Raw genomic sequence first — 18,817 nt, 5'->3', positions numbered from 1 at the left:
TGCCAAAAGCACTTACACCCACGGAAAGTCAGCGCATCTACCTCAACTCAGCGTTCTTGCAGAACACACATTTCTAAATGTCATTTGAAGCCCAATTTGAATTTTGCTTCTTTTCTACTCCTGTACAAACACACACCTGCCAGTCGCATAATGTGGCCGCTCCCTTGTCTTTTGGGGGTCCAGTTTTCAAAAGGCTGAAGTGTTCAGTGTGAGAGCAGTGACCAATCGACATTACAGAGCATCTTTTACGTGTGAACTGCGGCAGCCGAACAACAATATAAACATATGCAGCGATCGAGGGCTTTCAACTATTGCTCCGAGTGCGGACGGGGAACGAGTGCAGCAACCACCTTTCCCAGTTGGATGGAGTTAATGGAGACCCATTCTCTCCCATATATGGCCAAACAAACCCATCTGTGATGGAAATAAGCGAGACGGCTGCACTCAAGAATCAAGAATCACAAAGCAGCACGCTCTTAAAATTCCAGTGTGCTTCTACAACATTAATACTCATGATATCTCAGTGTAGTTTCAGGAATTTCTCTGGTCTATTTGTGTGTATGTGTGTGTTTTTACTGGTTGCTGCAGTAATATGTAGCCCAGCGGGGATCTGACCACCGCTATCTCTGTTAAGCCTGACGTAAAAGCATACGTTGGAAACGTCGGAGATATTTAACATCAATTGGTATCGGCGTTCACAGCTCTGGCTCCATCGTGTGTGCAACAGCCGAGGCTGCTGCTTCCGTAAGGCAAGGGGGGTCGCCCAGATTACTGGGGCCAGACAGCAGTGAAGCAGCAACAAGCAACTCTCACTGGGACCGGGCGAAACCGGTCATTGAGTCACGGAGCTCTCTAAAGACTTTACTGACAGTTAGCAAATAAACAACAGGTGCTGACAAAAATACTAGAGGACTCGCGGCTGTGAAACACCAGAGAGGTCCAAGTCTTCCTTTTGCCAGGGTGTGAAATTAAACGGATGGTTGTTTTTAATGGGCTTCTAAAGTTAGAGACCCGGAGTGTGCTGTTCTTTTTCTGCATCTTTTCCTCCTGGAAGGTAAGTGTCTACAGGTGATTTTTTTTAAAGGCTGGTTTGCTCAGAATTTAATGTGTTGCCAATTGCAAAAGCGAGGTAGCTTCAACGGTTAATACAGCAATGCAGACAGACTTCTTCCCGTTGTTACGGAGGATTATTTCACCGGTTCTAAGTGTGCCGTTTCCAAATGTGCCATCAAATGTTAAATATCTGATGTGCAGGGAACACCTAACCGTCTTTTCCACCTTCATGTGGATGTAGGGATCATGAATTCCACAGGTGGCCAGCCTTTCCTGTACAAGCGCATGTATGGCCAAACAAACCCCGTCTGTGATGGAAATAAGCGAGACTGCTCAAAGATACCCCTGGGCTCAAGAATCACAAAGCAGCATGCTCTTAAAATTCCAGTGTGCTTCTACAACATTAATACTCATGACATCTCAGTGTAGTTTCATAGTAGTTATGTAGCATTACATAGGGACATACATTGCAAAGCAATGAAGGTGGACTACCTCTCAGGTTACTTGCGTGTTGGGAACCAACCTGAATCGCAAAATATTGCGACGCAGGTACCGAGGCTTTTACTCACCTTCGGAATGTTCAATTTTGAGATATTGTGTTTCTGACCCTTCCCTAGGCTTTGCATTTACCCTCATATGTCAGTCACTCGCAGTCTTTGCAGCCACTCCGACTTGTAGCACTGAGGAGCCAGACTGCCAGAAAAGTGGAATAGCGAGGCTGACAGTGAGGTTTTGTTTTACTCTCGGTTTCCATATTCATCTATAAAAAGGATCCTTTAATTTTTTTATCGGATTGATAGTTTAATAGATAGAAAAGGTTTGCCGATTACCAGATCCCGTTATCATCTCAAGGTATCAATCTGGTAAAAGGTGTTTTAAATATAATCTCTCTGGGGAGAATCGATCAAATGTTAATTGCATTCAGCCCATCGAGCCTGCCCCGCCATTCAATATGGTCATGGCTGATCATCCACTTCAATGCCTTTCCCCACACTATCCCCATATCCCCTTATTTCATTGGTATTTAGAAATCTGTCAATCTCTGTTTTAAACAGACTCAATGACTGAGCTTCCACGGCCCTCAGGGGTAGAGAATTCCAAAGATTCACAACCCTCTGAGTCTTGTGCACTGATACCTCTGTATGCAAATAACCTGCAGGAACTGGCGATCAATGCGTCTTTTGACTGATTTTTTTGTGTTTAGAAAACAAGTTGAAAGTGTATTGCAGTGGTGAAATAAGAGAACGTGTAAATGTCCGATGGTGACTAAAGCTATCTTGTGCTTCAGGTCCTTTTAACAATGCTCAGTCAGTAGCCAAGTGCTGAGGCGAAGAGTCATTGGAGGCAACACAAGATGGCTTTGGACCTCTCCATGCAGTTAACCACAAGCGCTGGACACATTTTGGAAACATACGAAGGAGGGAATGTCTCCAGCGAGATCTACTCCAATGTGACCCAGAACAGCAGCAAGCCTTCCAGCAAGGCGGATGTTGACATGAGTGGCAGTGTCCTGCTGCCTTTCATCTATTTCGTGGTGTGTCTGGTGGGGCTGAGTGGGAATACCTTGGTCATTTATGTCATCCTGCGCTACGCCAAGATGAAAACGGTCACCAACATCTACATCCTGAACCTGGCGATCGCGGACGAGCTCTTTATGGTGGGGCTGCCCTTCATCGCCATCCAGGTGGCCCTGGCTCACTGGCCCTTTGGCCAGGCTGCCTGCAGGGTCCTCATGACCGTGGACGGCATCAACCAGTTCACCAGCATCTTCTGCCTGACGGTGATGAGCATTGACCGTTACCTGGCCGTGGTTCACCCTATCCGCTCCTCCAAGTGGCGCAAGCCACGCGTGGCCAAGCTGGTGAACGGGGCAGTCTGGTTCATCTCGCTCTTGGTTATTCTGCCCATCATGATCTACTCAGGAGTTCAGACCCGGCATGGCAGGAGCAGCTGTACCATCACCTGGCCCGGCCAAGACGCCTCCTGGTACACCGCCTTTGTCATCTACACCTTCGTGCTGGGTTTCTTCCTGCCCCTGACTGTCATCTGCCTCTGCTACCTCATGATCATCATCAAGGTGAAAGCCTCGGGCATCCGCGTGGGATCCTCCAAGCGCAAGAAATCGGAGAAGAAGGTCACCAAGATGGTCTCCATTGTGGTGGCTGTCTTCGTCTTCTGCTGGCTGCCCTTCTACATCTTCAACTTCCTCTCCCTGGCCGTGGAGGTGAAGCCCACTCCGGCCACCAAAGGCTTCTACGAGTTTGTGGTCATCCTCTCCTACGCCAACAGCTGCGCCAACCCCATCCTGTACGCCTTTCTCTCCGACAACTTTAAGAAGAGTTTTCAGAACGTGCTCTGCCTGAAGAAGGTCAGCGGCTTGGACGAGGTGGATCGCAGTGACAGCCGCCAGGACAAGTCCAGGCTCCAGGATGTGACCGAAACCCAGAGGACTCTGCTCAATGGCGATGATCTGCAAACCAGCATTTAAACGGTGATGGCCCCCATGCGGAGATCAGCGCCTTGCCATTGTACATTTACAGGTAACCTTGGCTCCAACGCTGTTTGACTTACCCACTAAGCAACAGGTAAACTGACAGCATCTTGTGGCTTCGCAAAAGCTCCGAAGTTTCTGCTTCTGAGACCTGACTTTAATCTGGGCAGTCATGGGGTCCCCATGCACCACGTCAATTCGTATCATTTAAACTCGTGTCGCAAACGCAATTCCTTAAATATCAATGCCTATATTGTGCAGATTGCACAACAGCTGGAGTTTAACTCGGAAGAGCTCTTCCAGCTATTGCAGGACTGCCTAACTGTAGCTCCAACCGCTTTTGCCGCAATCCCCGTTTAACTGAGGCTAAATGGTTCCACAATTGCTTAATATTCCAGTGTATTACTAAACTGCCTTCCGTGTTAAAGCTCGCCCATGATAACCACATAGTAAAACCCTAGTACTGTGATCTTACTTGGAAATGCTTCAGCACAGTTTTCCTATGCACCAGTTTAGTGATGGTTGCTTCAGCGAATCTCGTCTTAATTAGGTATTTAAACTACTGTAACCTGGTCGTGCGGTAGATTGACCGGACTAAAAGCTAATCAAGTGAATTTCATGGCAGATGACTGGCTCCTGTCGCTGGCTCGGGTGTGCAGGAGCTCCACCATACAGCAAAGCACACGACAGGGCTGGGTATCAGAAATAAAGCCAGAAACTGATGGAAATTCTCAGCAGATCAGGCAGCAACTGTGGAGAAACAGCGTTAGAAAGTCGGCTTGATCATCTTTCGTCACCACAGGCTCCTCCTAACTGGGCAGTTTACATATTAATCAGATGAGTTCAATTGTAATTCAATTTTGTGTGATTCAGTGAACTGGTGACTTTATCTGCACAGATCATTTTAAACATCCGCTGCTTTGCCCCAAGAGTAAATTCTGATCTATTTCAGAAACAATTGAAAGTGGTGACTGTAGGTGTTAACCAGGATATGTTTTCGCCTGTGACCTGGCTTTGAAAACCGTTCTTTAATTTTCAGTTCGAACACCCCTTTTCTCCCTTGAAATTGTTACGAAATGACCACCAAACTCATAAGACGACCGTTTAAAATGTTTCCTATTCAGATTATTACAGAATCTTGAATGTTGAATAAATGCAACCATTTCCAGGAGGCATCTTTCCAAATTCTCATTCCATATTATATCAGTTCTGATAAATAAGAATAGATTTGGAGGCAATGTTATACCAGAGAAGCCCATAAGTGATTGTGAGTTATGGTTGATATGTGAATTTAATTTGTAATCGCTAACTACATAGGAATGATTCCTGTAATACTAATCAATGACATTTAATTCTTTCTACATTTATTATTGCTGTACCACCCTACCATCTGGCTATTCATCAAGTAGTGGGCATGGTGGCATACACAAAAATAATTTAGCGTGCGAGATGGGAACAAATGTAATCCAAAGCCCAAGGGCTAACTGCAGCCACTGAGGTTGTGGGTTCAGTGTTAATCAGTGAACTATTTTTGTTCCTGGTTAGTTGATCAACTTTTATTTTCAACACCCAGATAGTCAAACAATGCATTACAATCCAAACCCAACATAATGGAATGAAATGGTTTCTGATCAAGCTCTGGAATTGGTTCATTTTGAATCACACTGTATATCCCATTTTAAACACAAACATCGACTTGTCAATTTCATTGCTGCTTTCTTCAAACAAGAACCCACAAAGTCAGTTTCTGAATGTGTAGCAGATGGGAGCAAAGCATTTCATGGATTAAAAATGCCATGAAAATAGAATTTAATTTCTGAAAGAAAAATAATATACCTTCATTTTATAATAGTTTCCATAAGGCTATGGAAATTGCCTATGGAAGGAGAACTCTGCAAATTGATTTACCTTGATTTTGGAGCCTTAAGTGACAAATAATAGCATGTAGGCGTTTCAAGCTAGTTAATAAGATTGCCTAAATTACTTACTCATACATTCAGACAAAAATAATAAAGAATTCTAAGAGTCATGCTAATAAACTGGTGGCTCGAGGCATTTTGTTGCATTTCGGAGCTTTCTGATTGCAATATTTTTCTCCAGTCAGTGTCTCTACTGCATATAGATCTTCAGTTAAAATGATGCTTGAGTCAGATAATTAATTCAAAGTTCTATTACCTTTTAAGAACATGTTCTCCCATGTCTAATACTCCATTATTCAAAAACTTGCTTTTCCATATTTATTGCTTTCTTACAAAGGTCACAGTGTTTCAGTTTTTAGCTATTGTAAGTGCTTCAATCACACACGGTAAAGACAAACAATACTTTTATTTACAGTTCAGGGGTGCAACGCATTTAGCTTGCATATGAAAAATGATACTGGTTAACAGACTTTGATGGAATGCAGTTTTAAAGATAATTTTTTTGGTGACAGGAATTGGGTTGTAGTCCAGCCGAGAGAAAAGAAGTCTCCTTTCATCAATGGCTACTGGTGATTACATGTATTGTGAATTCTGGCAACAATCTTTTCTGTAGAGTGCCGAACTATTCCAACTGAGTCCATAATGCACTGAAAGGTTTGTTCAGTTTAATGACAGATTGTGGTGGAAAGTAAGGTCACTGATACTGCAGGGATGCAACTCTAATCTTGAGATCTAGGCTTTTTGTTGGTGCAGAGATATGAAGTGTTTTTTAACTATATATTTTAAATTATATTTTTGCATGGATCTAGTCAATCTGTAGGTTAGACAAAACTTATTTTTTAACAGTTATGTTCTGCTGAATGATTGTTATTTATTTATTTTTTTAAAATTTCAGTTCACCTTCATTGCTGCTGCATTGCACCCTCAATACAGGTGGTCACAACTGCTTCCACCATCCTTCAGGTTAGGTAGCGGGACAGACCTGATCAGAAGTCCATTGCAGCTGTACCTATCCATATACTGCCTGACAAATGGGATCAGACTGCAGGGTGCCATAAGCATGCAACTGTAGCTATTTACGTTGAATCTTTGGCAGGGAGTGGGAATCACAATTTAACAAAATTTTTACAAATATTTTTAGTTTGTTGTACAGGATCATGGAAAATACAGTTCAGAAGAATCTGTTTGGGTGATTGGTCCTGTTAGCAGTGGTATACAAATACCATTATCAAGGGAATATTAATAATTTTACCACCAACAGTGCCAAATTCCTCAATAGCATAAAAGTCTTAACGGCACAGTGGCGCAGTGGTTAGCACCGCAGCCTCACAGCTCTAAGGGCTTGGGTTCAATTCTGGGTACTGTCTGTGCGGAGTTTGCAAGTTCTCCCTGTGACCGCATGGTGCTCCAGTTTCCTCCCACTGCCAAAGACTTGCAGTTGATAGGTAAATTGGCCATTGTAAATTGCTCCTAGTGTAGGTCGGTGGTAGGGAATATGGGATTACTGTAGAGTTAGTATAAATGGGTGGTTCTTGGTCAGCACAGACTCGGTGGGCCGAAGGGCCTATTTCAGTGCTTTATCTCTAAATAAATAAAGAACATTGTGACTTTTCCAGTTATAAAAGCAATATTGATTTAACCTTGACCCATCTGAGGGAAACTCAAAAAGTACAGTATTTGCATTATTAATACAGTCTACTCACTTCAACAAGTCTCAATGTCACACATGGTGGTGACATTCATCTTACCTGTTCACCTAGGTATTTTAGTAATGAAAAGTAAAAATGTACAGCATTTTGAGTAATGGAAGTTAATAAAGATGCAGTTTCAAACAAATATTAATTTTTCTCTGATAACATCTATTACTCAAGACCTCAGAATGGAACAGTTCTATATCTTGCTTCAACATCAGTTAGGCTGAGATTCTTGCCCTGAATCCAATGATGTACATCACCTGTCTGAGAAAAGAGGGGTCATAACCACTCCCATTTTGAATAGTATATCAAGGTTGTAACATTTGGATTTGGTGATGAGACTGCCTGAATTTTGGACCCTCCATAGCCAACTCCAAAATCTGAAGGAAGGTAAATTTGTTCCCCCAATTATTTAATATTATTAAGTTACCAGGCAACCTTTACTTCACTGCTGGTCCTAATTCTGGATGAACAAGTTTGTACACCTCCTTTACAAAATAAAAAAATCAGGCATTGCAAGCACTCAACAACAGATTTTTATTTAGAAATTCAGTGCATTGTAAATGAAGTTGGATGTGTTAATATAAACATACCTTTTGGCTGTTATGAGTATCTGGAAGAGTGTGAAATCATCCCAAGCGTTTAGAAGACACTTGACAGCTAGAACTGTAAGAGTAATATTTTATAAGAGGTGATAGCAAATAAGGAGAGAGGACTGTGCTAATAACTTGCTAAAGATACATTGAGAAGGAGTTTCAATGAATGTATTTCTTACAGCTACAGTGGAAATCCACTCTCCATTGACTAATGAGAGAAGTTTTTTGATTTTTCAAATGCAGCTAAAACTTATTTTGAACAACTGAGTTTTTCTGTACGTTCAGGTATTACATGAAATTTCAGTGAGGAAAATATACAGAATAATAATTTTGTTAATTTGTGACATTTAATAAAATTAAAAGGCTGTAATCTTGTACTAAAGATTTCTGACTTTGCTGAAGAAATTATACTGAGGCTCTCAAATGTCAAATTATATAATCTTTAAATGTGTATGTATTACATGTGCCTAAAACAATGCTCGTAGTCCTTAACACACAAATCTTAAATATGCAGACACCTGTTTCACATGGGCAAGATTTCCCCACTATACTCCTAACTATGTCCTTATAATTGGTTGTGAAATATTTAAAAATGCATTGTGTGGGATGTTTTCACTTTCTATTTTGGCACATGACTACATGTTAAAATTTAGATTTTCTCCAAAGCAAACTTGAGCAATAGTGTCCAATTGAATCCTTAAGTCTCATTATCACATATTTATTCCTTGAGCATAGTTGTTGCCCAGTGCCAGAAATCACTGCAGAATTAATATTTTAGATTACATTTAAAACTTTCAAATTAATTATCCAGGGAATAAATCCAATAAAATGATAGACTACAGACCTATAATAACTAATAAAATGGTCTTGAAGTAGTTTAGTGTGGAGAATATCATTAAGTGCTAAATCTAGTTGTGTTTTATTGTACCACTATCTGATGGTTCTTTAACAAGCCAATCTTAATGCTTTGGTTATGAAGTTTCACACCACCCTGTCATTACATTTTCTATACATACAAGGTATTCAACTCTCCAATAATTTACTGCCATAAACTCCATAGAAATAAAGCACATTTAATATCATAAATACAGTATTTGTCATGTGCCATCCTTAAATCAAAATGTAATAACAAAGTAAGAAATGTTTTCAGTATTGTAACAGTAAATTGAACATGTAAGCGAATTCACATAAATCAATGAGCATTCAGATAACAGATCTAAACCACAAATGTGTCATTGGGATGTCTTCTAAATAACTTGAGGAATATTGTAGTTTAGGACTTCCAGAAGGTATTTGATCAGCTTTCATAGGAGAATATTAGCAAAAAATTAAAGCTTATGGTATTGAAAGCAGATTTTTGACCTAGTTCAGAGATTGGTAGAAAACGGAGAGCAGGGATAATAGATATATACTTGAATTTGGAAGGAAGTGACTAGTGGTGTTCCACAAGGATCATTGCTGGGGCCTCAACTATTCACTATATTTATTTATGACTTAGATAACACAATAGAAATCCGTATATCCAAATTTGCCTATGCCACAAAGATTCATGGCATACTAAGTAGTGCAATAGGAGCATAACATTACAAAGAGACATTGATAGGTGGTGAATGGCAGTCAGTTCAGTCTGAGGTCAAAAAAGGATAGATTTGAGTATTTTTTTCAATGGCGCAAGCGAAGAATGGTGGAGGTCCAAAGTAATTTAGGAACCCAAGTACATAGATCGCTAAAATATAGTAGAAAAGTACAAAAAAAATTCAAAAAGGCTAAAGGAACATAATGGAATGAAGAAGTTTTGCTACAGCCGTACAAAACTGTGGGGCTGAATTTAGTGAGCCTGAATGGGCCCCGTTCCCATTTGTCACATGGATGACCATCCGACCATGCTCATGCTGTGGATGACCATTTTGCACAGTGGGGGAGGGAGGTGAGACACCGATTACAGTGTCAGATGACTCCGGAGCAGGTCTTGGCACTATAATTAAAGGCCTGCCAGCCCTGCTTACATTGCTGCCTTAGTCATTTGCAGCTTCCAGTGGACTGCTGAAAATGGTGTTGAACTGACTCCTGGACTCTAAAACCCCCTCCAAGGAGTATCCCACGGGATAGCCGAGCCAAGACACAGGGTGGTCCCATGGTTTAGTGATGCCTTCCGGCAGATACTCCTCCTGGCTGCAAGGGAAAGGTGTGAGGTCCTCTTCCCCAGTGATGGCAAGAAGAGGTCTTCCCGCCTGACCAAGCAGGCCTGTATGGAGATTGCTGAGGTGGTCAGTAGCCATGGGGGGGTCACTGCCCAGAATTGGGTGCAGTGCTGCAAGAGGGTCAATGACCTCCTGCATTCTGCCAAGGTGAGTGTTCCATAACTCTCTCTTTATTACTGAGTGCGTGGCTACGCGGGAGCAAATAGGGCATGGTGAGGGTGGCAATACCACAGCAATGGCAGAGGGGGTAAGGCATCACCTCATCCTGACAGATGTACAGCTGCATCTCGGCCACAGATCACCTTCCTTCACAGCTCACCCACATTAACTTCCCCGACAGCGTACGGGAGCATGAGCTGTATGTGATACCCCAGGACGAGGGGCTGACACCAGCAGAACTGTCATGCTGATCTCCCTGCAAAGTGTGACTATCTCCATGCTTCCTCTTGCAGGACGAAAGGGCCAACAACAGGATGGAGACATCCTGAAAAAGTGGAGGCATTCCGGATCTGCGGCCTCTCAGCACAGCCAAGGAAGAGGCTTTGGAATTGGGAGGGGATGCAGGGCGGATGTGCCATATCAGATGGTGATACTAGAGTCTCTGTGCAAGAGAGTGAGGATTGGCTTCCATCGACATATACATCACTTCTGAGACCCACATCACATATGGTTGGGATGACGAGATCTGCACAGCCTAACCCACACATTTGTGTTCCCTCATGCAGGTCGGCATCTGTAGGAAACTCCAGCTGAAGGGAGACAGCTGTCCACATCTGACGACGAGGACCATTCAGAAGATGCACCCTCATGACTCTCCTACACTTTTCACCAACACAGATGCTTTCACCTCAGTGGGTTTGCACTCGGCTGTAGAATCAGAGTCACAAGCTGGTGAGAGCACCACACACACCCAAGCAGCTGGCTGAGGCTGAGACAGCTGAGCCCTCTGACAGTCAGTGGACTGAGGGTGGCCAGACCCATGCTGAACCCCAGGCTGATGACGAGCCTCTGGTGGCGACAGCACAGGGCATGCTGCAGTTGCAGAGAGAGGCAAGGCAACATCTGGTGGAGGTGCCAGAGGCCGTATGCAGCCATGAGCAGACAATGGAGGAGTCCATCCATGTCATGAGTGCTGCCAAGTCTCAGGTATGTAAGCGCATGGCTTCCTCCAGCGAGAGGTTGGTGACCCTCATGGAGAGCCTGATCCCACAGGTGCGCATAGACCTGTAAACCATCGCCATGGCCATGGGTTCGATGCAGTAGCAGCAAGGGCGAGAGAAGGACCAGGCACCTGGAGTCTTCTCCTGCTCCCCGTCCTTCTCTGATGAACAGGGAGGTTCACGTGGGCCTTGAAAGGGAGGAGAGGTTGACCTCCACAGCTGGGAGCTCCCCTCAGGGCACTCTGAGTGTGGACAGCAGTTCCTCTGCCCCTACACCAGTGAGTCCAGCTCCAGCAGCCACAACACCAGAGCAGGATTTGGAAATGGTCTGTAATGGAAAAGGTTAGGCATATGGCCCCCATTCTCACATGGCAAGAACACACAGCCTCCGAAGGGTGGTGAGTTTGAGGCAATTGGGATGGATGTATTGCATCAGTTCTTTTCTGGACCTCTAGCGGGTCATTCACCCATTTGCTGGTGGTCGTGAAAGGTGCTATGTAAATAAAAGTTTTTTTTAATGAAGTTGCATGATATCTCTTGAGTTTTACAAATATTGATGTGATTAACCAAATTATCACGGCTAAAATCTAATAGCTGTAGAAGGATTAAGTGTAAATTGTGCCAGGCCACAGTAGCAATAACATCCAGAGTGTAATGGAGGCAAAAACTCGGGAATCATTTCAGAAGCAATCAAATGCTGATGGGACATCTCTTTGGGGAGAGGTTTAGATGCCTTGGATCTAGACATACCCTGATTGCTCCATCCTTCTTCAGTATGCATGTAATTGAGCTGTACCAGTCTGTGAGATGTTGCACACAATGATGTTGCACACATTACGTTCCATGCCATCTAACTCACCAAATTCTTCTCCAAGTTGGATGCTAAACATGGATATTGGTCAGTACACCTGGCTAAGGAATCGCAGGAAGTCACTACGTTCAGAACACCATTTGGAAGATATTGCTTCCAGAGACTACCCTTCGGCTTATTTGTCAGTCAAGATTTGTTCCAGCAGCAAATAGACAGAATTAAAGAAAACGTGCCTGGCTGCATATGCATTGCTGATGACATTGCGGTAATGGGCAAAACCAATGGGCAGCCTGATCAGCAGCCTGCCTCCAGCCCAGCTGCTGTTGCTGGACTCACACCTCATAGGAGCACTCGCATACGTACTAACAAAACCACCTAGCTTCACTTGGGGATTCACGGGTGTCTGACATCTGACATGTACCAATAAATGTAAAGTTCTTTTGTTCAAGTCATTAACGCTCATTGTGTCAAGGTCATTATTCCATTATGCCTTAGTTGTGAGCTGCTGACTTGACCCTTCCCCCTTAATGGTATGCCAATATAACCACAGCCCTCATTAACATATGATCTCCCAAGGACACTAGCACAGTTTGCAGCTGGGCACAGGTCAGGGAGCACAGATGGAAAGGAGGTGACAGACTACCTGCATTGAGGTGAGTCTTTATTGGTTTATCTGTGAGTGGGCATCAGGGAGGCTGATTATGAGATTGTCTTTTGCCTCCGTGACCCATCGCTCAATCTGCCTGACCATCCAGTGCTGCTTGCTCCTTTCCCCCTCCACATCCTCCTTGTCAGTGGAGGAGTTTTGCTGAGGCATCTTAATGTCATGTAAGACCTCCCCCCTCTTTAGTGCTACATTGTGCAGAGCACAGCAGACCACCATGATACACGAAACACTCATACTGCAGGGTCCCACTGGATCAATCGAGGCAGCGGAATCTCTCTTCAGTAGCCCAATGGCCTGTTTGATGGTCACTCGGCTGGAGCCGTGGCAAGTGTTGTACCTCTCCTCTGCTGCATTGTGAGGATTCTTCACAGATTTCAGTAGCCAAGCCTTCAATGGTATCCCTTTGTCCCTGAGAATCCAACCCTGAAGGCAATCGAGTGGGCCCTGAAAAGCTGTGGTACCTGGGACAGTCAAAGTAAGCAGACATTGTGGCTGCCTCCTGGGAAGTGGACACACACCTGCAGGAAATGCTTTCGGTGGTCACAGAGCAGTTTTATGTTGATTGAGTGGAAGCCGTTCCTGTTGTTGAAGGTGGTTGGTTGGTCCATGGGAGCCTGCATGCAGTCTATCACACCACGCACTCAGGGAAATCCAGCGATGGCCCCGAATCCGATGGCCCTTTTGGCCTGGCTGTCGAGGTCAGTCCGGTAGCGAACATAATCGCCGGCCCTCTTGCACAGGTCACCGCCTTGATGCAGCGGTGGGATCCTGCCTGGGAGATACCACACTTGTCCCCGGTGGATCCTTGGAGTGAGCCAGATGCGTAAAAGTACTGTGTTACTGTCATCCTTAGGGCCACTGGCATAGGGTGACCCCAAAATCACAGGGTGCATAAGTCAGAGACAGCCTCCCTGGAGAGGCGTAGTCTTGGCTAACAATGCCACTTGGACATTTTGAGGTAGCTGATTTGAGTCCAGTACACACTCTGGTAGGTGGGCCCCTCTTGGCATGGCCAGCTGCTGTTGCTGTCATTGTGGAGCTTCACCGGCAGGCACAGCTGCCTCTTGGCCCTCCCTCCTTCAGAGGCGCCACATCACACCCTAGGGGTTCAAAATGACAGGTGTGTGAGATCTATCCCAGATGACCAGTGGACCTGCAGAACACTGTTGATGTTGAGATGACCCTGGCTTGGCCACTGAGCTTTTGAAACCTTTCCTGGCGGACTCCCTGATGGCCCTCAGTCCCCACCCGTGCTGATAGCTGACCTGCTCTTCCAGCAGTACAGGTGATCAAATATCTCATACAACAGTTTGGTCACCCAATACAGCCACCCAAACGCAAGCCCCCCACCTTGCAGAGCAACCGAGACCCCAACCCCCCTGTCAGAGACCCCCGAGACCCAGACTGCCCTTGCAGACCGCAGAGCAACACATTCTGAAAATGGCCTCCGCTACCCTCTCTCCCTATATGCAGTGGACATGGCTGCCTCACCGCTGCGGCACTTAAGCCACGTCTCAGTGCTGCCAGCTCTTAATAGACGTGAACCCAAAGGCACGTGAGTGCCCCCCCTCCCCCGCTGTCCACTTAATCCCAAGCCCCCACATTGAATTGGGACGAGATGTTAACGTATCAAGTTAGTGTTTTACAATGTAAAATAGATTCCAGTTACGTTGGGGCATCAATTCCGCCTTGGTGCTTTCCTGCCGCTGACAAAATCTGGAAATAACATCATGACGCCGGATTTCCGGGCAGATGCTTCCGACGCGATTCTCCATCCCCCCCATTACACCATTCCTGCTTTAAACGGCCACATTAAATTCTGCTCCTGGTTACTGAGTACTGTGCACAGTTCTAGGCTCTGCATCTTAGAAAGGATAAACTGGCCTAGGAAGGAGTGCAGTGCAGATTCACCAGAATGTTACCGCGGCTCCAAGGGTTAAATTACGTGGAGAGATTTCAAAAACTAGGCTTGTATTCCCTAGAATATAGATGGTTAAGAGGTCATTTGATTAAGGTTTTTAGGATTCTGAAAAGAATTGATAGGGTTGATAGAGAAAAACATTTTCCTGCTGCTGGGGGATCCAGGACAGGGGAACATAAAATCAGAACCAGGCCATTCAGATCAGAAGTTAGGAAACATTACTTCATGAAAAGGGTGGTAGAAATGTGGAGCTCTCAAATCGCCACAAAGAGGCGTAGATTCTAGCTTAATTAATTTACAATCTGAGATTGATAGTTTTTTGTCAGCCATGGGTATGAAGGGATATGGTACCAAGGTAGGTGGATGGAGTTAAGATAAAGATCAGCCATGATTTCATTAAATGGCAGAACAGGCTTGAGGAACTGTTTGGACTACTCCTGGTCCTACTTTTTTACAAAAGCTACCATTAAGCTGCATTCAGTCTATCTGTTGAGCTTTCTGATTTCAAACGTATATGTGGTTTAGTTTAGTTTTAGTTTAGAGATACAGCACTGAAACAGGCCCTTCGGCCCACCGAGTCTGTGCCGACCATCAACCACCCGTTTACACTAATCCTACACTAATCCCATATTCCTATCACATCCCCACCTATCCCTATATATTTCCCTACCACCTACCTATACTAGGGGCAATTTCTAATGGCCAATTTACCTATCAACCTGCTAGTCTTTGGTTGTACGTTAGCTTTTCAACTTTAAGTATCTGTATAAGTATGTGCTAGTGAATTAATGGGTGAATGAGTAATTAAGAAAGTTTGTATAATTGGGATAGGGAGGCTTACAACTTATAAAAACAGGAGACAAACTGGTCCAATAGGTCAGCTGCAAAATGTGTGTTTTTTTATTTCGCATCTATGTTCCTGTTTGGATAATGCACCTTCATTAAAATTAGCTTTTTTTGTGAGAAAGGCAAGAATTGTAATCTATTAAATTGGTAACAGTTCTACATAGAGTTGGTTATGTTACTTTTATTTATTTTTGTGCAATCCCTTGGAGGATAATAACAACCAAATGAAAATATGCCGTCCCCCTCCAATAAGTGTTTGCAAATTAAAAGATTCCTTCTTTTATATTGTTTAAATGAGATTCTTGACTGTGATAATTCTTATGCTTCTATATGTTATGTTATCATTGCTAATTTACATAAAATCAGATTATTTATATTACTTAAACCCATTTACAGGATGTGTAGTCACTGTGCTTTTTATAGTATGATTTTGATGATGAACTGCAAGGGATGTCAATTTTATAATTCAGATTCCTGCATCCTTAACTTTCCTCAGAAAGGAAAGTGTTCCTACCTTAAACACTTTCAGCCATTTCTGAGAGAGCTGATAAGGGCCTATATAAATACAAACCTTTCTTTACACACACACACAACTGCAAGTACTGATTTTGAGGGGGGAGGGCTTGACTAATAAAATGTCACCTTCACAGCATTCCAGTAACTTGAGCTGCAGACGAGAGATGAAAGCAGAATTCAAAGGCCCATTCTCAATCAAAGGAACTTTAGGCTCATTTTACAGAAGTTTGGAAATGAATTCTAATTTGTTCACTTCCCATGTTGATTTTTAACAAAATTAGGACATTTTGTTAAGTCCATATATTTCCATATACAAATATATATGGCATGAATACTAAACTCTAATGATGCACACAGCATAAGAGTGAACCATTCACAACCTTAACCACCAATTACAGCAGACTTGAAAATACACAGGCCAGTTTAAGAAATAATAACTTGATAATGAAGAAATACAATATTAACATTATAGAACCCTCCAAGATACACCACTGAGTGACTCCATAGTGTCCACCACGCCCCACCGCACCCAACACCACATCCCACCCCCCCCCCCCACCCTCCCCCGACCCACCCTTTTCATTTGTCAGCCTCTGCAATGTTTCTGGCTGGCAAAGGTTCAAATCCAAAACAATATCTATGTTCTTTATGGCAGTGGATGAGTTTGAGAATGGAATTTGATGTATTGCTCTCCAGACCACAAAATGTCCTGTCCTTGTAATACCTCATCCAGATCTCTGAATAATGTATTGTCAGAAAAGATTCATGAGGCTGATTGTGAGGCACTTGCGAGTTATAAAAGCCTGCCAACCAGGAGTGCTTCGAAAACTGGCCTCATGGTATCGTCCCAGAAACTTGTGTATAATCACAATTGTCTATTGAAAGGCTTAAAGCTTTGGAGTTTTCAATGAACTTTCTACATGAGTCAGTCAAGGTTTCCAGCTCTAGATGGAGTGAACCTTTTAATTCTTTTTCACCTTTTGACATAAAACAACTGAGGGGGGTGGGGAAGAGACAAGAGTGTTCAACTGGCTGTTGTGATCTGAAAAATGTTTGCTTACTGCGCAATAACTGTTAACATGATTTGAGTGTGTGTCTTCGTATTTTTTTTAAAGATATCACTATGTGTTTTATATTTTATTGTCTGTGACCAAGATGTGATGTGTTCCCTTCTCATCTATATTAAACTCTATATTGTTGCAGTTTTGTACATTAAAAGTGCAAAGAATTTTAAACCTTAAGAAGTCTTGTGTGAACTCTGTAGCATTCTTTGCATTGGAGATCGGGTGGTACATTGCATAAAAATAACATTTTATCACCTCTAAGTCTAACCCAAGTGAAAGTGGATGGAGGTCTTGTCACTTGGAGTGCTGTTCAGACTTTAGGCTTCATAGAAATGCATATTGGTTGAGACAGAAACTAACACTGGAAGTGAATTCCACAGCTCCAAAGTGCTCTGTGTTTCTTGCTTTCTGTTCTTAAACTACTAGATTTTAGATCCTCAACTCCTGGAAACAGTCTGCTGCTATCTACACTGTCCCATCCATTCATAATTGTAAACACTTCTATCATAATGCCTTTTAACAAAAAATAGCTTTGATATTTCATGTTTTCCTTTGTATTTGTATTTCTTCATACCCAGGCAGCATCCTAGTGGATCTGCATTGCATATTTGTCGAGCCTCAATATCCTTCCTATAATGTGCCCAATACTGCTCACAGTACTTGAACTGAGGTCTCAGGATTTTAAATAGGTTCATCTTTACCTCTAGGCTTTTATACTCTTAACTTCTTGTGATAAAACCAACAATTCCATTAGCTTGCTTTACAGCCTTATCAACTTGAGGTGCTACCTTTAATGCCCTATAAACCTAGAACCCCCAAATTTCTCTGCTCTTCCACAGCATTGAGCCTAACTCCATGCAGAGCATAATTAATGTTCATTTTTTCCCCCCAAAATGCATCACCTTTACACTGACATTGAATTCCATCTGCCACTTTGTCGCCCAGTCCCCTAAAATACCAATATTCCTTCATGAAATCCATGCTGCCTCCTCTTTCTCTTTATCTAGCTACATGGTAATTTCATCTTTACTTACAAACTCTAAAATTTTCCCTAACATTGCTCTTAAAATAACTGAACTGTAATTACCCAGGTTAACTCTAGCTTTCCTATTAAAAATGGGTGCTACATTGGCCACTCTCCAGTCTTCTGGCAAACATCCACACTTATTAAAACTACAATTTCTCGAGCTTCAGCAAATTTCAACCTCAGGAACATGAAGTGCATCCTGATGGGTCCTGGTGTTTTGCCTTCCTTTAGCCTAATTAATTTATCTAAAATGTTCTTTTTATCTATTATAATATTGTTCATCTCATTCTCAACTATTTCAGGATTGACCTCCTCTCTGTTACCCTTCTCTTTAGTAAAGACTGACGGAAAATTCTCAATACACACCTTTACCATCTTTTGATCATCATCTACAAATTGATAATGTTCTCCTCTCAGGGATTCCACCTCAGTTTTAACAATTCTCCTTTTATTGAGATACTTATGAAATATGTTAATGTTCATAACCGGATCTAGCAACACCTTTACCCCTGTCGGTTGATTAACATCCTGCTTGAGGAAGGAATCCTGCACAGGTTTTAGGAATTCCATTCCAATTTCTCTATTTATCGGTAAATGGCTAATTAAAATCTTCCAGCACAATTTTGTTATTCCTAATCCCAGTCTCTAATCTACTCTTCCATTTTCTCTACACAATTTAGAGATCTAGGATACACCCGTACTAATGTCACAAGCCCATTTTTATCTTTCAGTTGCAACCAAATTGACTCTTGCATCCCATTCTGGTTTACATCAACCCTCTTTACAGCATAAATTCCCTCTTTCACCAATATTGCCACTCCACCTCCTTTCTATCACTCCTAAATATATTA

The 18,817-nt window shown here is 43.0% G+C and overlaps 1 protein-coding gene across 2 annotated transcripts in view; it reads left to right on the top strand.

Annotated features, from left to right (window-relative positions):
- The first annotated feature begins 677 nt into the window (after window positions 1-677).
- LOC137384370 (somatostatin receptor type 2-like) overlaps window positions 678-18,817 on the top strand; it is a 38,304-nt gene continuing 20,164 nt past the window's right edge. Inside the window, exons 1-3 of one of the 2 annotated variants that reach the window (XM_068058314.1) lie at window positions 678-1,054; window positions 2,342-3,593; window positions 4,170-4,182. In XM_068058314.1, coding sequence (XP_067914415.1) covers window positions 2,408-3,541 — 1,134 coding nt within the window. In that variant the 5' untranslated portion in view covers window positions 678-1,054; window positions 2,342-2,407 and the 3' untranslated portion in view covers window positions 3,542-3,593; window positions 4,170-4,182. Of the gene's footprint in view, window positions 1,055-2,341; window positions 3,594-4,169; window positions 4,183-18,817 lie in introns of those variants that run through there. The other variant, XM_068058313.1, reaches the window with a different exon arrangement.

The sequence above is a fragment of the Heterodontus francisci genome, chromosome 26, assembly GCF_036365525.1.
Source record: "Heterodontus francisci isolate sHetFra1 chromosome 26, sHetFra1.hap1, whole genome shotgun sequence".
NCBI lineage: Eukaryota > Metazoa > Chordata > Chondrichthyes > Heterodontiformes > Heterodontidae > Heterodontus > Heterodontus francisci.
Note: the sequence above shows the minus strand (reverse complement) of the source record. Positions and strands in the feature narration are given on the sequence as shown.